This window comes from Sinocyclocheilus rhinocerous, unplaced genomic scaffold (genome assembly GCF_001515625.1).
Source record: "Sinocyclocheilus rhinocerous isolate Xijiao unplaced genomic scaffold, SAMN03320098_v1.1 scaffold1915, whole genome shotgun sequence".
NCBI lineage: Eukaryota > Metazoa > Chordata > Actinopteri > Cypriniformes > Cyprinidae > Sinocyclocheilus > Sinocyclocheilus rhinocerous.
The window spans coordinates 147,361-169,039 of record NW_015639873.1 but is presented as its reverse complement, the minus strand read 5'-3'; the positions used below and the strand labels follow the sequence as shown (position 1 = coordinate 169,039).

Below are 21,679 nucleotides of genomic sequence, written 5' to 3'. Positions count from 1 at the left end.
GCAAAAAAATCTAAATATTGAGAAAATCATCTTTAAAGTTGTCCAAATGAAGTTCTTAGCAATGCATATTACTAATCAAAAATTAAGTTTTGATATATTTACGGTAGGAGATTTACAAAATATCTTCATGGAACATGATCTTTACTTAATATCCTAATGATTTTTGGCATAAAAGAAAAATCTATCATTTTGACCCATACAATGTATTGTTGGCTATTGCTACAAATATACCCCAGCGACTTAACACTGCTTTTGTGCTGCAGGGTCACACACACACACACACACACATATATATATATATATATTAAAAGGCTGTGAAGTTGTAATGACATTTGTACAAATAAGGAAAAATTTCCTCATTTGAAATTGATTGAAATTTAAACACTGATTAAATAATTTGACTTTTGTCTCTTAATTATCAGGTGAAGGAGGAGGAACATCACTTGATGTACACAATAGAGCTGAAAGGACTGTCACGCCTGTCCTGATCATTCCTGTTGTTCTGCTGGCAAATGTTCAATTTCTACTTGCTTAAGAATGGTCCAGACTGACTGAATTATATTAGGTCAGCTACTCCTTATTAAATATTTAATCAGCATGACACATTTAGGCACACAATGTTATTTGCCTGACTCATGTTTAGCTGATACTTGCATGGGTATTTAAAAAAAAAAAAAGATGAAATAAAATAAATAAATATAATGCACCATGATGTTCTTTTGTGCTTTGGGTTTGTTTGTTTATTTATTTATGTATTTATTTTTGTATGTGCATTATCCCATATAAATTCAGATTTTGTTAGGCTACTCTGGTGAACATTATCCTGCTGATTGCACAACAGTTTATCAAGTGAATAAGTAAATGGACATGAGCTAGTGATTTAAATGGAAACAACGTTAATTTAAGAATGAGACCAAGGGGAGCATATGCAAATGAACTAGACAAAAGGAGTGTTTGGGACACAGTCACACAGGCAATATTTTTGCAGCTTCTTTGCAGAGTTTACTAAGGCCCACTGGGTGATTATTATTATTATTATTATTATTATGCATAATGGTCACACTTATTTTAAGGTCCAATTCTCTCTATTAACTAAATATTAACTATGACTTTTGCCTCAATAAACTCCTAATTTGCTGCTTATTAATAGTTAGTAAGGTAGTTAAGTTCAGGTATGGGGTGTATTAAGGGATCTAAAATATGATAATGCAGAATATGGCATTAATATGTGCTTTATAAGTCCTAATAAACAGCAAATATGCTAATATGCATGCTAGTTAATAGTGAAAATTGATCCTTAAAATAAAGTGTTACCAAAATAATAATAATAATATTAACACGATATTAGATTTCAGTGTAGCACATACATAAATGGTTCAAATAAGCCATCTCGGTAACACTTTAGAATAGGGAACACATATTCACTATTAACTAAGAGTTTTCCCTGAACAGACTCATAATGTGCTGCTTATTAATAGTCGGTAAGGTAGTTGTTAAGTTTAGGTATGTGTAGGATTAAGGGATCTAAAATATGGCCATGCAGAATAAGGCATTATTATGTGCTTTATAAGTGCCAATAAACAGCCAATATGCTAGTAATATGCATGCTAATAAGCAACTAATTAATAGCGAGAATTGGTCCTTTAAGTGTTACCAAAAATTCTTATTCAAGATGCAGAAAAATTCATTCATTACTTCAATGCTGCATTACCATAATGTGCTGTCTAAACTGCAGTTTTGAAACATTTTTCAAAGCATGTGAAACCTTTCAAACAATAATATGCTGCATTACATCACTATGTTGCATGTTTAATTCAGCAAGTTCTCTCAAAAGTATTAGTACTAAACTTTAACTAGAGTTAAAGGCTTTCTTCATTTTTGATGAAACACAAAGAACAGTCACATTATAAACAGAATACCATTATAACCAATGTGAACACCTTTGTGTGCCCAGAGGTGACAGCTCAGTAAATACAGAGCAATGATATGTTTAATAGCGACAACCGGTAATAAAATGTAACACACAATGGAAAACTGTTTCCAATTATTGTTGTTGCTTTACAGTGATAATCATAATATAGTGGACTGTTCTTATATAACAAATCACCGCAACACAATAATGGGGAAAAAAATGTACTGACAGAAATCAAAGATTTGTGTTTGAAATGAAATTCAGTTCAGTTAAATTTTTGCTTAGGTTTGGAAGTAAAATTGACAAAAACATCATAAATAAATAAAATAAAAAAATTAAATTAAATACATATATATATTTTTTAAACAAATTAAATAAAAATCTGCTAAATGACAATGTAAATGTAAATAAATACATCTTAGCTTCATGTATCCTAAATCTAATAAAGACAAAAAAAAAAAAAAAAAGCCTGCAGCTGTAATTACTTCCGGTTCATTCAATGCATATGGTCCAGCCAAGCACATTGTGGTTTACGGTAATCCAATAAAGTACCAGTGATAAGTCAGGGAAGAGAAGAAACATAAAAATAAATAAATCAATAAATAAAAATAAAAAAGTGCATATATTATCTTTTATATAACATATATTTAAGTACTTGTACAACACTAGTCAGGCTTCATAAGTAAAGCAAGAGACTATTCACTTAATACACAGGTGTTTTCTTCATATAGTGAATTCTATAAAGTATTTAAAGGATCTTCTTGAGCTCGTCGTACAGAACCAGGATGAAGGCTCCACCCACGCCTCTGAGCACATTGGAAAAAGTGCCCTTGAAGAAGGCCTTGCCACCCTCATCACGTGCAATCTTCCTCCAGCAGTCAATGGTGCCACTGTACATTATGTCAGCTAAAAAAAATAAAATAATAATAATTAAACACTTAAAGGAATAGTTCATCCAAAAATGAAAATTTGCTAAAAAAAAAAATTACTCACCCTAAGGCCATCCAAGATTAGGATGAGTTAGTTTCTTCATCAGGTTTGTAGAAATGTAGCACTGCATCAGTGTCTCAGCAATGGATGCTCTACAGTGAATGGGTGCCGTCCGAAAGAGAGTCCAAACAGCTGATAAAAACATCACAATAATCCACAAGTAATCCACACCACTCCAGTCCATGAGTTAAAATATGAGTCCATAAACCATAATAACGGTAATAGTGAAAAAGCTCATCCCCTGTCCATCCTCTCAAATCGAAATCCACCAGCATATTTGTTTGGAACTGACTGTTTTCGCTGGTAAATGGTGTTTGATCTGTGCATATTTCCCTACTGATTCAGACGAGATGACTTTTTCATTGGGAAAAACAATATCATGGTTTTAAAAAAAAACATCTTGATGAATGTATTACAAACACACCACTTTTGGCTTCTCAAATCATTAAATGATGGACTGGAGTGGTGTGGATTATTGTGATGTTTTTATCAGCTGTTTGGGCTCTCATTCTGACGGCACCCATTCACTGCAGAGCATCCATTGCTGAGACACTGATGCAATGCTACATTTCTACAAATCTGTTCCCGTGAAGAAACTCATTTTCATAAAATTTTCATTTGCAGGTGAACTATTGCTTTAACATCATATTAAGACTGAACACAACCAAACATCAAAAGGCCTATGAATTTTGTATGGAACATGGGAGGAAACAGGGGTTGGACATTACCTCCTTTACGCCCAGACTGCATCATCATACGACGACGTACTGTGTCGAAGGGATACGATGCAAGACCAGCGACGGCAGTGACTGACTGAGCAATCATCCAGCTCACCACAATATGAGTGTTCTTTGGGTCAGGTAGCATGCCTGTAAAACAAAGATATTTCAATGAAATACCAAAAAGGATGCTATTGCCAAATACAGGTTAACCATTTTGGATTAGTGTCTTACTAAAACAATTTTCAAAACTACATTTTTAAGGTGTTATGAAAGTGAAGCATCCCAACCACGTGTGGTGTGATGAAGTGTTACGCTGTAACAGTTCTGATTGGCTGTTGCAGAGTGTTTTCCTTTTCAGTGCAAATTATTAAGATTCTGTAGCTGGAATCTTGATGTGTCATTCCTGGTTAAGACATCATGTGAAGGATCTCGCTCCACATGGAGCATTTTAGTTCACATAAATTAATTATTTCCATTCGCTTTATTCAAAACATTATATTTTTGGCTAAAACAAGACAGATAAGCTACATTTTACATGTTGCATGTTGGAGCTTTCATATTTTAGGTGGTACAACTTAATTATATGCTTCTTTCAGGACTCAAGATTGTTGTTAGAAATTATACATATATTGGGAGGTGGGAGTACAGAAACTAATAACAATCACAATATTTTTGAACTCAATATAATTGAACAGCCTTTGGAGTCATATTTGTGTGCAGACAACAGATGCTGAAAGCTGCCGCTGTTGTACGAACACGCATAGAAAACAATGTTTACACATTTTAAAGATGTGCTGCTTCTTATTCACTGTGTGACCCTATTTACACTTTGTTTTGTTAATGTTGGAGGCTCCTTGTTAGAGGACAGAACTGATAAAGCATAACCCACCAAAGTGGCTAGTGAGTTGATTTTGAATGGGATTTGATTTGCATTACCAACCATGACTGATTTTCAAACCCTGGTTCTTAACAAGCTTGACAACTTTTTAAAGTAGTCATACTTAGTCAATTAGTCATTAGCACTGCTCAACAGGAAGCTGGTCATTTTGGATTTAATGTGCATTTAATGTGAATTTTAAATACTCCTTCAAGAGGATTAATGCAATTCAGCCCAACACTGGTAAATATTATGAATTTAATATGGAAAATTTAATCTCTCAATGAACTCTGCAATAATGTCCAGTTGGTTATTTATGTTTTTTGTTTGTTTGTTTGTTTGTGAGATAAAATAAATGTAAGTATGCAAGTGAAAGTGCAATAATTCTAATGAAATGTAAATCGATATTACTCAAATGAAAACATTTGTGACCCTGGAGCACAAAAGCAGTGTTAAGTCACTGGGGTATATTTGTAGCAATAACCAAAAATGCATTGTATGGGTCAAAATTATACATTATTCTTCTATGCCAAAAATCATTAGGATATTAAGTAAATATCATGTTCCATGAAGATATTTTGTAAATTTCCTACCGTAAATATACCAAAACTTCATTTTTGATTAGTAATATGCATTGCTAAGAACTTCATTTGGACAACTTTAAAGATGATTTTCTCAATATTTAGATTTTTTTTTTGCACCCTCAGATTCCAGATTTTCAAATAGTTGTATCTCGGCCAAATATTGTCCTATCCTAACAAACCAAACATCAATGGAAAGCTTATTTATTCAGCTTTCAGATGCTGTATAAATCTCAATTTCGAAAAATTGACACTTATGACTGGTTTTGTGGTCCAGGGTCACATCTGTGATAACTTATGATCAATATAATTGTGATTTTCAGTTTAACAATTATTGTGTAGCCCTACCTCAGCCCCTGATGTTAGCATATACTAGTCATGGCCCTTAAGGGGCAATCTGCCGTATGTCTAACTCACCTTTTGCAGTGTCATAGATGCCAAAGTAAGCCGCCCTGTAGATGATGATGCCTTGCATAGACACGTTGAAGCCCTGATACAAGCCCCTTAGACCATCAGACTTGAAGATCTTTACTAAACAGTTTCCAAGGCCTGTGAATTCTCTCTCTGCACCAGCCTTTCCGACATCAGCAGACAAACGGGTTCTGGCAAAGTCAAGGGGGTAAACCAAGCACAGAGACGTGGCTCCAGCAGCACCACCAGAGGCGAGGTTCCCAGCGAAGTACCTCCAAAACTGGGTGCGCTTGTCCACGCCATCCAGGAAAATCTTCTTATACTTATCCTTGAAAGCGAAGTTGAGAGCTTGTGTTGGGAAGTATCTAATGACATTGGCCAAGTTGCCTCTCCAGAAGGACAGGAAGCCCTGCTCCTTGGGAATACGTACTACACAGTCTACAATACCTTTGTATTGTTTGTCTGCTGTGATTTGCTTGCTGGCATGCTGGACCTGTAAGAAAAGGGCACAATTTCACAAACAATTAATGTATAAAACATCACTGAAAGCAACCCTTTCAAATGTATTGCAATGACCTTTGTGTCACCAGTTGTAAGACACTAAGTTGTCAGTCAACACAAAATATTTCAATATCCCTTCAAAACATGTATTGGTCCACTTTTCCAGAAGAGAGACAAAATGCTTAGATCTGCTATACCTTTGTCAGCTTTAGTATACAAATGGAAAGTCAACAGATATAGACTAAAGGTCACAATATTTTCAGTGGCAGTGGTGGTCTTGGTTGCGACCCTCCATGAGGCTATTAGGGCTGCCCTGCAAATAGATTCTCCTTGCCACAGCCTTGATTACAACCAGATTGCGAATTTCATGCCTTACCTTAACACAGAATCGACCACAGAGTCCAGCGTTTATATTTTTTCTACGAATCTTTGGGTTAACATGTACTAAACATGAGTGGAATTTGCACCGCAGCGCCCCCACACCTTGATGCTCATGACAAGAATAGCATGTATAGTTATCTTTATTGAAGTTAATTAGGTTTAAATCGCCGTCATGCATGGATGAATGATATTTTTGCAATTTTACACATAATAATCCACGATGATCACATTACACAAAACTGAAATTGCACGTCAAAATAACACATTGTCAATATTTTTTGAGACCCCCCAAAATTTCACAAATCACATTTTCAGGGGAGCCCATGTCTTATTAAGGGGAGCCGAGCTCCCCCTAGCTCCCCCGTAGTTCACACCCTGATTACAACTATTGCCAATTAGGTCAAGTTGATCACTAACCAGAATAAAAGAAATAACTAGTTTAACATTAGCAATTACAACTTACATACATGCCTACAAATGTTCAAACGTTCAAGTAGATTTAGACAGCTATAATCCCATAGAACCTTGAGACACTATACATTTGTAGTTATATTTACTTAACATATTTAGTATTAAACATTTATTGCCTATTAAACTACATTAAATATTTTTCATGCATGACAAAAATGTGTGTAATATATCACAACAAAACAACTCAAACTCCACATTCTAGCCAAATTACAGACTCCACCCTGGGTCACATACTCGATCATAGACTGTTAAATTAAATTACTTCTCATATATATCTTGAGGGAGGGCATTGCATGCATAAGTAAGGGGTTAAGTCATAATAAGACCATGTCTGGTTAAGTTGCATATTTTCGTTTGAAACAACCCATCGTGTGGTGTCCCCTTTTCACAGTGCCCTTCAAGGCTGCAAAAATGCTGCTCAAAATTTGCAATGGGTCGTTCTTGATTATATTTTAAAGACCTTATAGAGATTGAACTAAAAATAAATAAATAAATAAATAAAATAAAAGTTTCAAAGAAAAGGCTTGAAAACTAACACAATTAGAAAATTAAATTGATAATGTAAATTATGACCTTTTAGATTGGTTTTATATTCATTAGCCTTGAATATAGTTACTTAAATATCATGTATCCACTGCCCATGTTAAATCTAAACCTAACCTTGCAAATAACCTTACATCAATGGAAACTGCAAGTTGAAAAAAATCATGTTGATTATAATATCTTTTGTTGTGTGATGCCATCATTATGCAAGGTGTGGGTTGGGGGTAGAAACAGCCTTGTGTGTACTTGTATTAAGATATATTTGTGGATATTATAATATGAAGATACATTTCTATAGATATGACTAATATTAAAGTGTAATTTTGGCCACCCCTGAAAGGGGTCATATTATTGACATTACCATGAGCAGCTGAATTAAACTAGAATACCCTGCTCATTCAATGCAGTGTCTAAAATACATAGGCATGTTGAATGATAACATTTGCTTTAACTTAATGCTCTTTAACTGAACATGTGAAGCTAACGGTTTGCTGAAATATCAACAACATCAACAACAACACTAAAATAAGAGTGTGTGGTTTATTTGTGAATCAGATGCTTGTGAAAGATGCATTCATTTCTATAGCAACAGTTATGCACCCGGTGTGTTAATTAAGAATTATAATTGGTCCAATTAATTTTTATTGTAAGATAAAGTTATGTAGCATCATTAAGAACATGATCTAACAATGGACAAGAGTATATTTATTAATTAACCAAGATGGACAAATGTGTGAAAAAGATTCATTAATTCATACCTAATTTACAATGCAATGCAGGTTACACATGCAAAGAGTAATCTATACAAGTTTGTTGTAAAGTATACCTGAAGGAGCAGCTTGACTCTTTCTATGGGCGCAACAGCAGTCTCAGAGATCGCAGCTGCGATTCCACCAGCCAAAAAGTTCTTGGTGTATAAAATAGCAGTCTCGCTCATTGTTGCGTGATGCTACTAGCTATTGACTGCATTTATAGATGTTCAATGACTTTTCTAAGGCCCTGTTTGCGAGATACAATGGGAAGTCTGTTCTTTTGTTACTGGCTCATCTGTACTTTAAGGAGGAGGAAATCCGACCTCTGTTCTGAAATATTAGGAGTCTGAGATATTCGGTTGCACTGCCTTCCTGGAAAAAACAGTTAGACCAGCTAGTCAACCAACATCATTGGGAGCTCAAGCACACATGGGAATGGCTGAGCAACCACAGAAAAATTTCTCCATTAATTTTAACCAATCAAAAATCGATTGAGATACAGGAACCTCTCTGATTGGTGGATCTCACACAAATGACAGACCGGAAGTTATTAATTTCCAATGGAAAGTAGTGCGGGAGCTACATGGAGTTCTGATCATACCTAGGTGTCTCATGGAACCTGGACAGACAATTGTGTGAATCTTTTTCCCAAAGCATGGGTGACTCCAAATGTGGAGAGGCCTACCTTGTCTCACACAAAAAGATTTCAATGTGTCTTTGCTCCCAACTCCCAACAAAAGTCCCACTGTAAAAAAAGAAAGTAGTGATAGTGATGTTTCAATGAGATTTTCGGCACTATTCAATAAGTGAACTCCAAGCGAGATGAGGCTATCCAGAAGATTACTCACATTGAGAGCTCCACTGACAGACGCAGATGGTGTTTGAAACTTCTTGGAGTGAAAGCTGATCCAGAAGATCAATTACAAACTAGAGTAGGCTGTGGATGTGGTCCAAGGTGTAGGTAAGCAATTAAAAAGTGACTCAAAATAGTTTTCATAAGTTCAAAATGAGATTTTTCTCAACAGGAATTGAGTGCAGCAGGTCTGGCAAGGAAAACATAGAATGTCTTTGTTGCTTTGTCGAGATCAGGAATGATGGATACTGTATTTTTTGGAATTATCATACTAGAAGTTTTGACATCTACTTTGTCCCATCCAACAGGAGCACCAACTTCAGCTTGTGTGTGTTACATTCTCACCAGACTCCCCTTCTCCCAACACACTCTGCTCACTCTTCCTTGCATTCTAATTACACAAACCTGGATCTCATTAATCTAATCATCGAAGACTGCACTTATACCTTGCACTCACACTTATTTTTGGTCTCGTCTTATTGATGTTACCCACAAAGACTGTCAGACACCCATTTTCCTTACCTGTGGATTTCCTTACCCGGACATTCTCCTTGTTGTTCTCCATCATCTGTTCTCCAGCTTTATCTCCATTGTTGATCTCCACAATATGTTGTTGTTATGTCCCCTAGCGATTCGGGGTATGGAATAGAGCTATCCTGATAACCGGGACCTGCTCGATACCGAGAAGGATCCCGGACGAGCCCCCAAAATTATGTTACGCCCCCTAGCGATTCGGGGTATGGAATAGAGCAAACATAATAAAGATAGCCTATACCGTAATTTTCCCCGAGATCAACTGCTGCGGAGCAACAGACAGACAACGACTGAAGTTGCAAACGTGGTTCGCTTTATTTACAGTTGTGTACCAATGAGAATAACCAAATCACCAAAATAAATACAATTATATACAAATTATGCAGAAATAAATGATACAAACCACAACAGGGAAGGAACACAAGCGGTGCTAAATCAAAGAAAATAACAAAACCAAACAGACGCTAACTGAACCCAACCCTCTAAACTAACTGGAAAACAAACCAAAAAAGTTAAAGTCTTCGGTGTAACACACGCCCTAGCTAGAACTACACTCACTATCAAAACCATACATCGGGTGGCACACGCTTCTTACCTAATGTGTCTAACAGTAGAAAATCTACGTGGGTGCGATATGTATGTCACGTGACGTTCTCTCCGTTCACTTCCCTCTGGTTTTGTTGGAGCGTAGCTTAGGTAGGATGCAAACTCAATAACAACCTAAACAAACAAGCGAACCACGCTGAAAAGCGTAGAGTGTCAACAAAACACAAGAGCAAAGCTCGCCAACAGAAAAGACTCAAAGTCTCCAATCTCCTCCTCTTCCTGTCACCGGAGCAGCTTAAATCACAGGTCACGGTCCATGATTGGTTCAAATCCGGCAGTTCATCCAGCCAATCGCAAATCCTACATTTAGAAGGACAGCAGAGAACGAATAACAAAGGAAAGGAGGAGGGAACCACAAAAACAAAACTCCTGGCACGTAACAGTTCTCCAGCATTATTTCTATTTATCATCTCCATTGCCAGTTCTCTCTATTGTCGATCTCTGTGTCAGCTCTCTCTCTGTGGTTTCCATGTGTTCCCATCTGCATCTATAAAGAAAGACTTACTCTCTGAGATAAGTGCATTCCTTCTTTTCACTGTTCACTCACCTGCATTCCTGTCATTCATCAAACCATTTAAATAAACCCCACATTTGAGTTAATCTTCTGTCCCTGCTTCTGAGTCCCATAACAGAAGACCAGTGAACTCTATGGGATTATCATCCAGCAGTGCTCTGGATCCAATTAAGGAATTGGTATACCAACTTCATTGAGCACTCACTATTCCATCTCATCCTTTTACCCAGTCCTTAGATGCTTTCTTTGCTCATTTCCGTGAAGTCCTTGGACATCCCGTGCGTGACTCTGTAAACAAATAACTCTACCGCCTACACCAGGGAAAACAAGCCATCTTGGATTATGCTCTGCAGTTTCGAACTGGCCCTCCTCACAGCCTACCAACTGAGCCTTGAACCATCTCTTCAACTGCATCTCTCGGCCTCACAACACCATAGGTCTCGAGTGTTTCATCCAGCTCTCCATCAGGGTATCCCATCGGATGATGTCCTACCTTCATGACCATCCTACCTTGCAAGCCCCATAGGCCAGACACACTGTCCAACCCTCCAGAAGCAGATATTGAACCCATGCAAGCAGACTCATTCAGATAAATCCTCACCAAATGACAACATAAGTCTCCAAAACCACCTCTGTCTTTACTGGAGAGATGTTGGCATATCCTTGCCAAATGTTCTTGTGAGACCTCGTCTGCCAGTGAGTCATGTTCATTCTCTTGCTGTGAATCAATCTCCCCTGCATACCATGATGACAGTAACCAGTTCCCACATCTCTGTCTTAGTCAAAGCCCTTCTCGTGTCTGGGCTGGCAGGGAACTTCATCTTTGAACACCTCTGCCACCAGCTCCACCTCTGGTTGATCCCCTGCTCCACCACGCTCATGTCTTTCCTGGTTCTGGAATACTGCTGACATCATCCTGGGGCGTCTTTGGCTTCAACACCACTCACCTGTGTACCTGTGTTGCAGCCTGGAATTAAACCACGCCATGCTGGTTTCATCTGGCCAGAGAACTGGCCCCCCGTCTGAGCCTGGTTTCTCCCAAGGTTTTTTTTCTCAATTTCTGTCACCGATGGAGTTTTGGTTCCTTGGCACTGTCACCTTTGGCTTGCTTAGTTGGGGACGCTTGACTGATTGCACAGACATTATTGGAAGAGAGCTGAACTGGATGATGGCATCACTGAATCATCAATGAACTGACTTTAGTTGGAAAAATTACTCTTTGTTATCGTCCTCTTGCATTATTGACCAACTATTTTCCTGCTTGACACTGTAAAGCTGCTTTGACACAATCCGTATTGTATGAAGCGCTATACAAATAAAGGTGACTTCACTTGACTTGACTACTCACCTCTGCTACCATGGTGAAAAACTTGCTTCCAACAATGCCTCCATCTTCCAAACCATCCAAGTACCAATTCACGTGGTGGTCCAGAAGTAATTCAAAGCCAAGCTATCTCCATCGAGAGCACACACTCTGAGTCCCAAATTGACATCCCCTCAGAATCCCAACCATTGCTGGATGTCTTCAGCTCCAAGTGTGAGTCACAATTTCCTCCTCACCAACCATGAGAATGTGCCACTGATCTTCTGCCAGGTTACCATTACCCAGAGGATGGATTTAGCCTTTTGCCACTTTCAGAGCAGAAAGCTATGGAGAAAGTATTTTGAGGAGGCGTTGAACCTGAGATACATTCACCCCTCTGTGCCCCTTGCTGTTTCAAGTTTCTTGTTTATGGCCAAAAAGGAGGCTTGAAACCTTGCTTCAACTACAGAGCCCCCAGAAACACATCATCCCATCCTCGTTGTCACTGATCACCACAACCTCGAATACCTGAGTGAGACTCAACATCTGAACCCCTGCCAGGTCTGGGGGGCATTCTTCAACTACTTCAATTTCATTATCTCCTATCGTCCAGGATCCAAAAATGTCAAGATTGATGCCCTCTCTTGCCTCCGCTGACCCGTTTCATCCAAGGACATCCCAGCTGCACCAATCTCCAAATCTCCCCTGCCAACGTCCAGCTGGAAAGCTCCTTCGTCTGTCCATTCTTCGCCATCCCTGGTTGTTTCTCTAAGGTTTGTCGACTAGTGCTGATGAAGGGCCTCCCCACTGCTGCAGAAGCACTGTTCCTTATAATTCCTTCCAGAATTATGGCCTCCCATTAATTTCCCGGGTCTGGTGAAACTTCTTTCTCCCTCAAAGGTGTGTCAGTAAGTCTGTCATCCTTAGTCAGAAGGGCAGACGGAGTGGAAGATTCAGGAGAGCGGACATACTGTCATTAAAAGCACAGCTGGAGCGATTCCTCCCTTGGGCCAAGTACACCCAGAACTCCCTCCATCAGCCAACCACCCTTTTGACCCTCTTTCCAGTGCATATTCAGCTTCCAAACACACCTGTATCCCTGGTCAGGAGAGCCATTGAAGGTTCCAGGGCCACTGGTTCCAAGACAGCGAGAGGGTCTGGAACTCAGCTCATGTCCACCTGCAAAAGGCAGTAAGGAGATTTCAGGCTGATGTCACGGGAGCAAAAACACCTAATTACCTTCCTGGGCAGAAGATCTGGCTCTCCATCCAGGAAATCTACCCCCGGCTGCCCTGTTGCAAGTTGAGTCCCTGCTACGTTGGCCATTCACCATTTAAAGACGGTTAAATGCTATGAAATACTAGTTTAAACTTACCATCACACTACTGTAATTCTCCCACATTCCATGTCTTACTCCTCAAGTCTCACCCTCCCTCTGTCTTCTTCCTTCTCAGAATCTGGTGTGACTGAAGGTCAATCTCCTTCTTTGCTCCTGGATGACAGGTCAGTGTACAGTCCATGAGTGCATTCCTTGGTTTCACTGTTCTTATGTTTACTCGCATGCATTCCTGTCATTCATCAAATCGTCAATAAATGTTGCATTTGAGTTCATTCTCTGTATATGCCTCTGAGTCCTGTGACAGTGTGGATATGATGCGGAGGCATGGGGGAAAAGCACAACTTTTCAGACTGGCAAACCCATCACAGGTAGGGGAAAATTTGGATAAAGCAAGAGTGATGGGGTTACTACTGCTTAATTCTCTTAGGCACGTATATCACAAATACCTGAAATGGGGATAAAAGGGTGATCGCATCTCTGATTGAAAATGTTTGTTCATTTGTTTTTGTCAGTTGTAATCAAAGGTCCACATCAGGGATCTCCAACCCAGCTCCTGGAGAGTTACCATCCTGCAGATTTAAGTTCCAACCCTGCTTCAACACACCTGTCTGTAATTAAGTAGCCCTGAACACCTTGATTAGCTGGCTCAGGTGTGTTTGATTAGGGTTGAAGCTGAAATCTGCAGTATGGTAGCTCTCCAGGAGCAGGGTTGGAGACCCCTGGTCCAGGCTATAGTAGCATGCTTCTTGGATCCGACTCAAATGCAACAGGAACCTGGCAGACACCTCCAAATAACACGACATTCTTAGAGATAAGCATTGCACTGTATAGAGTCAATATTTACACTTCTATTTACAGCCTTTGTGCACAGACGCATTGTTGGCTAATTACTCTGCAGGATCAGGAAGCTGTCCTCCATAAAATGCATTGCACACATCTGAATATTTGGCTTGAAGTGTTCTGGAACAGTGTCGTAAATACAACTTAACCACTGATTTCTAGTTGTGTCCTCTTTTGGAAGACCAAACAAAGTAGTTTCGCTTTCACAACGAAACATACAGCGTCACACACGGTGGGCTTGAGAACGGCGCAGCCGGCGGATTCGACGACCCCGAGCTGGACTCCGCTTCGTCCACGGTGAAAGCCGATCCAGCTATCCACAGCGTGAAGTGTATGTATTTCCTCAGTGACCAGCACGGATCAGCTCCAGGCATGACGAAGCGGATATCGTCCTCTTTTGGAAGGCCAAACAAAGTAGTTTCGCTTTCACAATGAAACGCACAGCGTCTTCACAACATGGGTTCCATCACCCATGCCAACACAAAAAATCAAAACAAAAAACTTGTACTAATAAAGCCTACAAGTTGTAGTTTGTTCAAATAATGTAACATGAAGAATGTACCATTTGTATGCAAATACTGTTGATCCTTTTAGTTTATATTGTTTTGTTTTCTTAAATAATCCATAGAAATGCTGTTTGGAAAGCTTTTGGTAGTATGACTTAAATGAAGAATAAAAAAAAAGACTGCAGCTGTAACAGCATCCAGTTCATTCATTGCACATGCAACGGCCCAATCAATCACATTACACTTTGGTATAAGTATTCCATGCAATGTGTACTTTTGTAAATGCATATCCTAAAACAGGGGTTGTTGTTCAGGGAACCCTGCTCCTGGAGCGCTACTGTCCTGCAGAGTTCAGCTCCAACCCTATTCAATCACCTGAACAAGCTAATCAAGGTCTTCAGGGCTTCTTGAAAATAACTGAATGTGTCTTGAAGCAGTGTTGCAGAAATGTAGTTCTCCAAGAGAAGGTTTAGAGAACCTTTTACATGCAGTAGGGTCAAATGCTTTCTACCCATACAGAGAATTTACATACCATAACAAGTATACTTAATGTTGCAAAAACAAAAATTACATTCTTACTATTAGCATGGTATACCAAACAGCTTTTTTTCATGGGAGATCATATTAACGGGCTTATGAGACTACAACAGACAGGTGAACGTTCACCGGGTTGACTTTATTCAGGTCTTAATTAAAAACAGACCAACGGGAAAACAGCTGCGATAACTGAATGACAACAGTGACCAGTTATAAGTCAGGGAAGAGAGGAAACATTAAAAAAATACACATATTATCTTTCAGATAACTATAGTACAACACTAGTCAGGCAGTGACTGACTGAGCAATCATCCAACTCACCACAATATGAGTGTTCTTTGGGTCAGGTAGCATGCCTGTAAAACAAAGATATTTCAATGAAATACCAAAAACGATGCTATTGCCCAATACAGGTTAACCATTTTGGATTAGTGTCTTACTAAAACAATTTTCAAAACCATATTTGTGTGTTATGAAAGTGAAGCATCCCAACCACGTGTGGTGTGATGAAGTGTTACGCTGTAACAGTTCTGATTGACTGTTATTGTTGCACAGTTGTTCTTTTATTTTATTTTTTCAGTGTGGACAGTAATAATTAAGTAAAAATTATGTAGCTGAATTTTGATGAGTCATTCCTGGTTAGAACCTGGTGTGAAGGACCTCGCTCCACATGGAACGTTTTAGCTTGCATACATTAGTTATGTCCATTAAAAAATTAAGAGAGATAAAGAAGGCTAAAGACAGATAAACTTAGTTTTACATGTTAGACTTTATTATTATTATTATTATTATTATTAAATAATATGACTTAGGTGCTTCAAGAATATTATTAGTTAAGATAAATATCATATTGGGAGGTGAGTAGTACAGAAACAAAAAATCACAATATTACTATTTTTTCACAGTGCAGTTACTAATAATATTACATATTTTACCTCATGAGTTTGAGTTGGAATGCAGATGTAAATGTAACTAACAACACTAAGTGTAAAGGGTAAAACTAATTATTATAGGGAAGTATTAAAATACTAAAATAAAATGAAACATTAAAATGAGGTGAGTAGTACAGAAACAAATAATCACAATATTACTATTTTTTCACAGTGCAGTTACTAATAATATTACATATTTTACCTCATGAGTTTGAGTTGGAATGCAGATGTAAATGTAACTAACAACACTAAGTGTAAAGGGTAAAACAAATTATTATAGGGAAGTATTAAAATACTAAAATAAAATGAAACATTAAAACAGAAGACAGTGTGACATTTCTGGCAAAATACCATAGTTACAGTTAGTGTTACTACAGTAAACCCAAATGTAAATTTTGGTGATATGTGAATTGCTCAAAGAGAGGAGAGCAATTCTCTAGTGGGAGCGCTGCAACCTGTCTATGGGTTACCTGTCATGATTAATTTTCATCTGTATTTGGTGGGTGTTAATTTCAAATGTAAAAAAAAAAAGTAATCAGATCTGCCCAAACAGGAGCTGGCCATTTTGGATTTAATGTGGATTTAATTTGAATTGCAGGCTCTAAGTATTTTTAAATATTCCTACAAGGGGATTCATGGAATTCTCACCAAAGGTGGTAAGTATTATGCAAAAGATGTATACTACAAACAGTGTTGCCATGACAAGGGGCCATCATTGCTCTTGCAGCTAAATTTTTAATTGTTTGTCTTATTTTTGCTAATATCCCCTAATTAACAATTTTGTCTTATTAACATTTATTTTTGTTCTATCACCTGGACGTCCCTGCCCTTCAGGTACGGATTTTGTCTGCCTAACCAACCTATGCCCCTGCTGGGGGTCAGGCCTGTTTGGGCCATTTTGCTCAGAGTACTCCAGCCTCATGGCTTCATTGATTCTGGGAGAGTTGTGTCCTTATAATAACATCCCTTATGGCCCTTACCATGAGTTCCGTCTCACATATTGTTTTTCTGGTGATCACAATTGGATACCATATAAGTAGAAATGAGTGTGTGCATTTGCAATGTGCAAACATGGAGCAGGGTAGGCTGGAACTATCAGATCCATCATCAGAACATTTCACCAAAAAAAACAATAAGTCTAACTGTCACACTTTTTTTTTTTTGTCATCTACAGTAGTAAACTCTGAGATTATCAAAGAGAACAATTAAAACGGAATGTGGCATCAGTCAATCAGAAACAATACCTGAGTGAAACAGCCATGTGCAGAATATGTTCGGGTACAGCGCTATGTGGTGTACTGTATATGTTCAGTTTTTACATATGTGGTACTCATGCTATTTACAGTACTGTACTGCAGACTAACAGTGTCAACTGTTCTTGGTAAAAGAGCTAACCAAATGATCTCTTTCAGAGGATGCTGTGAATCATCAAGTTTTTGTTGTTTATGTTGATGAGGTGATTTTCAAACCAAACCACAGTATTGTTGTAAAATAGTGTAAAATCAAATATTTTTCCTGCACATGATTTCATGTGTTTGTTGATCATATTTTACTTGTATGTTTACTTGGATAATAAGTGTAAATACTGTAGTTCAACACAGTAACATTCATTCAGCATCAGGGGTGATTTTATTGCTTGCATTGCTTGTTATTGAATGAACTGCTTATCAGAAGTACTGAACTGAAAGAAGATCATACTGTTGTGTTCTGGTGATTTTAAAAGAATGACTAGCGAAATTACAAGTGTGATCAGGTTGGATTTGTGTTTTGAAAATGTACCACTTACTGTGAAATCCTATTAAAGCAAATAAAAATAAAAAAAGATCTAAACCATGATCAAAGAGTTTTGTGTCTCTTTGTCACTGTGTGTAATGTTTTGCAAATAGTGTGAAGCTGACAATGTGCTTACAGTTGTGCAAATCTAGCCTTGTGTTTTGCTCCTTGAGTGTAAGGTTTTGCTAATTGTTGGAAAAGTTTAATTTTAGTGTGTAAGCAATCGTAAAAAACTGTAATGATGTATTTGTGGACACGTTCATGTTTTGGGATTTGTAAAGAATAACAGCTATTTTTTTTTTTTTTTACAGAACATGTGACATATCTTTAATTAAAATTTGGACAGTTAAATATGCCTGTACTTAAGACTTAAGTCACAGGATAAATCTCTGGATTCTGCTTTGTCTGTCAACCATTTGACAATTTTACTAAATTATAATAAACAATAATAAATAGAATTGTTGATTTAGTATTTTACATTATTGACCGTTCAAATAATGTATATATGAGGGCCATCTTACCCCAGAATTTCTCACAAGAATTTGTAATTTTACTTTCAATTTAGTATTTGTAACGGTCAGTTTATTACGTGTTTGAAATCACCCTTGATGCCAAATTAACGATGATACAATAATACTGGCTACAGTTGTTACATTTGAAAATGGACTTTCATTTTATGTAACTGCAATGTGATAGTCACAAACAATCATCAGAATTGTGTTGCTCAAACATCTTGTGGCCAGCAGATGGACCCATACCAGAAGTGATGAGGACTGCTGATCATGAGCTAAAAAGTATTTTAGATTTTATTCGATTTTGTGTGCTAAACTCACAAAAACAAATAAAAATGTGTTCTTTTGTGAAGCTATGGCGCATACCTTGAAAATCACAAAATAATTATTATTGAACTGAATTTATTTATTGTATTACATTATAGAATGTCATAATAGAATGTTCGGACATCGGAAATATTGAGGAAGGCGAGTTTTAACCGTGTTCTAAAATATCTAAATATGAAAGATTCCATCAGAGGCAAACAGAATAAAGAGGCGATTGATTGACAAGTGTATGCTCAGCCAAAGGCATGCTATCACATACACAAACATAAACAGAGGCAGCAGGTGCTCCTATACTTGGGCTTTAATTACATGATCTCTGATTCATCTAATTGATATGCTAATGAGGGTGTAATTAATGCATGAGAGAGAACATCCGCAACCTCTATTAATTAAGGAATAATCCTCATATATGCCCTTGCATATTTAATCACACATACATTTATCAGGTTTTTGTGTGTTTGATTTTGTTTTAGCAGAAATGTTTTACTTGATGGAATATAACATATAGCTAATGATATTACATGATGGCAGGCATGCTTTTACATCACTGCTATAGACTGCATGCTGCTGTAGAGCTCTGGGAGATTGCTGGCCCAACAACAGACCTCAAGACAATTCGCGTGTGGACTTTCCCTCCATTGCTGGGTATTGTGTGTTATCCATCTGCTGTCAGATGCTACGAGTTTAATTTGTCATTCGACCAGCAACCGTCTCAGCATAATTAAGACTTCAGTTTACGTTGATTCATCCAAATGCATCTCTCCCAGTGCATGAACTCTCATATTTCAGATATTTGACATCGTGCACTATTTATTTGTATATTTCTCTCTGTATTTTCTTGCAGAAAGAACATTTTGACATGATAAGAATGCAATTCAATACTTCCTTTTCCTGTTTCCCCCACATTCACTATACCGATATGGGAAGTTACGAATAAAATAGGTGGATGAGAACATTTAGATTTAGGAAAATTAACTGGAAAAATTTAGGAAAAAATTTAGGAAAATTAACTGCAATAGATCATTTTAAAATTCTATATCACACTTTAAGAATTCCCACCATTCTATTATGATATTTGATCACAATGTCCCAATATATTGGACATTAGCAAGTAAAAAAAAAAACTAAAGTCAAAACGGTGGTAGATTTATAACAAATGATTTTTTTGAGACAGTGGTTTGGAAGCATGAGAGCATAGTCTATATTCTTAACAAAAACCAGCAGAGAAGCACATGAACTACAGATTTATGTGAAAGTGGACATGTGGCCAAAATTGACTGAATGCATGTGTGTATGTGTGTGTGTGTGTGTGTGTGTGTGTGTGTGTGTGCGTGCGTGTGTGTGTGTGTGTGAGAGACATTCTGTTCTGTTTTGAGAAACACACAAGGGACTCTTTCTGTGTATCCCATCTGCCTTTGACACCCAGTTATAATGTACCTAAATAAAGGATTTGTCAAAAGTGTGGCAAACGGACTTTAGTTTAAATAATAATAATAATAATAATAGCTTAATAGCACAGACCTTTAACCCCATTTAGCTCCCTTTGTCCACAATATTTAGCAGCTCGGTAGGTATCACAGCAGAACGTTTTATATGCATTCATTCGCATGGTCATTTTATTTATGCAGGCTGTTGGCCGTGTCAAAGTAGTGGCCTTAGAGCTAATTATTTACTGAGATTAAAATGACATATCCTGTGAGGAAAGGGCAGAATATCAGGTATGTATTTATTTAAACGGCTCTTCTAACTTACTGTTAATGAGAATGAGCAAAAAGCTTTACATGTGTGCATTCTTCACTTCAAATAAATTGATCATATTCACTGTCTGGTGACGGTTTTCATCAATACAGAGAAACATTCGGATAGAATATGTTTAGCCATACCTGAACATACATGCATTGATTTGTGCATTGTGTTTGTTAAACAGATGTTGTTTTCATGTATAACGTAAATTTGATGGTCAAAATAGAATTTAATTTACTGATCCTGTTTACCAAAGCTATTTCTATAATCTTCTATATAGGGGACTGTTGCATAACCCTGTTTTTGAAGCTCTCTATCACTCAATACACTTTTCGATACACTTGATAACACACCTGGTTTAATATGTCGGTAACACTTTAGTTAACATAAACTAATAATGGACAATGCACTTCTACAGCATTTATTACAGTAATCTTAGTTAATGTTAATTTCAACATTTACTAATGCATTATAAAAATCAAAAGTTGTGCTTGTTAACATTAATGCACTGTGAATTAACTGATGGACTGATGATTGCTCATTATTGCTGAGACACTGATGCAATGCTACATTTCTAACAAATTCATCCTAATCTTGGATGGTCTGAGGGTGAAACATTTTCAGCAATTTTTCATTTTTAGGTAAAACTATTCTTTTAACTACAACCCTGTCTTTGGTTTGTTTGGAATGACATAAAAAATGAAAAACAAACTCTTTGATGTTTACCGAAAGGAATAAATAGATGGCAAATAATGGCCATGTGGAAGAGAAAAAAATGCCTTGAGATGTTAATGAATGTCAGAAATATTTCGAAGGGATACTAACACTAATGTGAAGAGTGTAAGTGATTACTTCAGCACTGTTTTTATGATCAGAATATACAAAACTACTTAATCCTTGATTTTCTCGTCCTCTTGATCTATTGTTGACAAAGCATATACTTTTTTTTTGCAAGTTGGAAAATAAATATTTGTAAATTTAACAACAGAACTCTTTTACATGTAAAAATCTACAGTCGCTACTTTAATATGAATGACAAAATGTTTACAGAAAAACAAACACAATTAGATAACAATAACAATAGCAAATGGTTCCTTATATTAGTACTTAACCTAAAAATATAACTTATATAGCTTTTGTCATTAAATAAGTCAATATATGAGGTAATCAGTTCATAAATCTAAACCTAAATAGACATTTTCTGTTTCTCTAAATCAAA

At 37.2% G+C, this 21,679-nt stretch overlaps 2 protein-coding genes across 2 annotated transcripts in view; one reads left to right on the top strand and one right to left on the bottom strand.

Annotated features, from left to right (window-relative positions):
• Positions 1 to 701, top strand: part of LOC107752261 (putative defense protein 3) — a 4,606-nt gene extending 3,905 nt beyond the window's left edge. Inside the window, exon 5 of the mRNA XM_016568191.1 lies at positions 423 to 701. Coding sequence (XP_016423677.1) covers positions 423 to 535 — 113 coding nt within the window. The 3' untranslated portion in view covers positions 536 to 701. The remainder of the gene's footprint in view (positions 1 to 422) is intronic.
• Positions 702 to 2,660: 1,959 nt separating this feature from the next.
• LOC107752260 (ADP/ATP translocase 2-like) lies at positions 2,661 to 8,326 on the bottom strand. Its single transcript, XM_016568190.1, has 4 exons — positions 8,216 to 8,326; positions 5,500 to 5,986; positions 3,631 to 3,771; positions 2,661 to 2,818 (listed from the first exon to the last, which is right to left on the bottom strand). Exons 1-4 carry the CDS (start codon positions 8,324 to 8,326, stop codon positions 2,661 to 2,663), a joined length of 897 nt encoding a protein of 298 aa, XP_016423676.1.
• Positions 8,327 to 21,679: the final 13,353 nt, after the last annotated feature.